The following is a 1,306-nucleotide window of genomic DNA, read 5'->3' on the forward strand; positions in this document are numbered from 1 at the left end:
TCATTCTAGTGAGAGTCTCCCAAATTTGGTTGCTGTTGTTTTCTCAAACACCAGTATTAGTGCAAGTGTCCATCCAACCAAAGCAACTCCCACTGCAACCATGTACCTGAACTCCATCATATCCAGTTTGCCCTTCAAATTTCTGATCTTTATTCTTAACCTAGAAACTTGTGACGGATCTTCCTCTGGTTCAGCCCATACGAAGTAGCCACATTCTTCACCAACCTATACAAAACAGGAGACGGCCGATTCACACCCATTGATGGTCAAAACACAAAACTCAACAACAAAAAAGGACATGGCTAAAGCTCACCCCGAAGTTAACGCAACCCCAGAACCTCCGCCCAGGATTTTCTGCCGTCGACGACGTTGCGAGGACAGGCCGTTCCCCACAGTAACATGTTGTCCTCCTTCGACGTGCTAGGTTTCTACTTCGTGTGGCTTGCTTGCTGCCTTGGGTCGCTTCAGATTGGCATGCTTCATGCTCCATCTTCTCTCATGCAGGTGGAATCACCCTTCAGAGGCAGCGCAGCAGCAACGAGAAGCAAGGATTTGGGGATTAGGGTTTTGAAGAGGACCCTCTGCTTCTCTGATTCACATTTACATTTTTTTTAATTGAATAACGGTCAGAAAACATGCCCTGCCACCGTGTCACATAACGTCCACGTTGGCCACGGCGTTAGCGAAATGTTTCTCATTTTGACGGTAGGATAACATTGATTACATTTACAAACGTTTAGAACACAAATAGGACGTTTAAAACGTTAGGGATAAGTTTGAGACTTACCCCAAACGTTGGGGACATAAATGATACTTTACTCTAATAATAATTAGATTATAATTTGTTAATTATAATTTGTTAAATTTTAATTATTTTTAGAATATTAATAAAAAACATATTTTAAATTTTAATTTTAAATTTTTTATTATTTTATATTTTTTATTTATACAAAATTAAAACTGCGGATTCAAGTCATTCAACTAATAACTCATCTCATCAATTGAACTAATAAACCAACTTGTTCTATCACCAATTCTGTTATGACTAATCTGGCCTTTTTTTTTGCACTCCTACTCTAACTAAAAATACCTGTCAATATAAATTAAAATTGGTATCTGGTAGCTTTTCAGATTCCAAAAAAGTACATGTCACACAAGAAAGGCAGAAACTCTTCCTATAGGGGTATAGCCCGATAGCCCGCAACCTCCCCACTTTCACTCTCTCTCTCCCGCAATGGCCAACGTCTCAGTGGCCGCGGAGTGGCAGCTCCTCTACAACCGCTACTACCGCAAGCCAGAGCTCTAC

At 40.4% G+C, this 1,306-nt stretch overlaps 2 protein-coding genes across 3 annotated transcripts in view; one reads left to right on the forward strand and one right to left on the reverse strand.

Moving 5' to 3' along the window:
- On the reverse strand, window positions 1-490 carry LOC107468782 (uncharacterized). The gene is made up of 2 exons (XM_016088145.3): window positions 314-490; window positions 1-225 (listed from the first exon to the last, which is right to left on the reverse strand). Exons 1-2 carry the CDS (start codon window positions 488-490, stop codon window positions 1-3), a joined length of 402 nt encoding a protein of 133 aa, XP_015943631.1.
- A 628-nt stretch (window positions 491-1,118) lies between these two features.
- LOC107468810 (protein VACUOLELESS1) overlaps window positions 1,119-1,306 on the forward strand; it is a gene marked incomplete in the record, with an annotated part of 8,370 nt that continues 8,182 nt past the window's right edge. Inside the window, 1 exon segment of one of the 2 annotated variants that reach the window (XM_016088172.3) lies at window positions 1,119-1,306. In XM_016088172.3, coding sequence (XP_015943658.2) covers window positions 1,235-1,306 — 72 coding nt within the window. 2 annotated transcript variants of the gene reach the window in all.

This window comes from Arachis duranensis, chromosome 10 (genome assembly GCF_000817695.3).
Source record: "Arachis duranensis cultivar V14167 chromosome 10, aradu.V14167.gnm2.J7QH, whole genome shotgun sequence".
Lineage (NCBI taxonomy): Eukaryota > Viridiplantae > Streptophyta > Magnoliopsida > Fabales > Fabaceae > Arachis > Arachis duranensis.

What these genes read in the sequence shown, in the direction of transcription:
- LOC107468782 (XM_016088145.3), bottom strand. Translation starts at nt 490, where the DNA reads ATGGAGCATGAAGCATGCCAATCTGAAGCGACCCAAGGCAGCAAGCAA. An exon ending in GGGGTTGCGTTAACTTCGGG is followed by an intron (nt 226 to 313) that starts GTGAGCTTTAGC and finishes TGTTTTGTATAG; the next exon opens with GTTGGTGAAGAATGTGGCTA.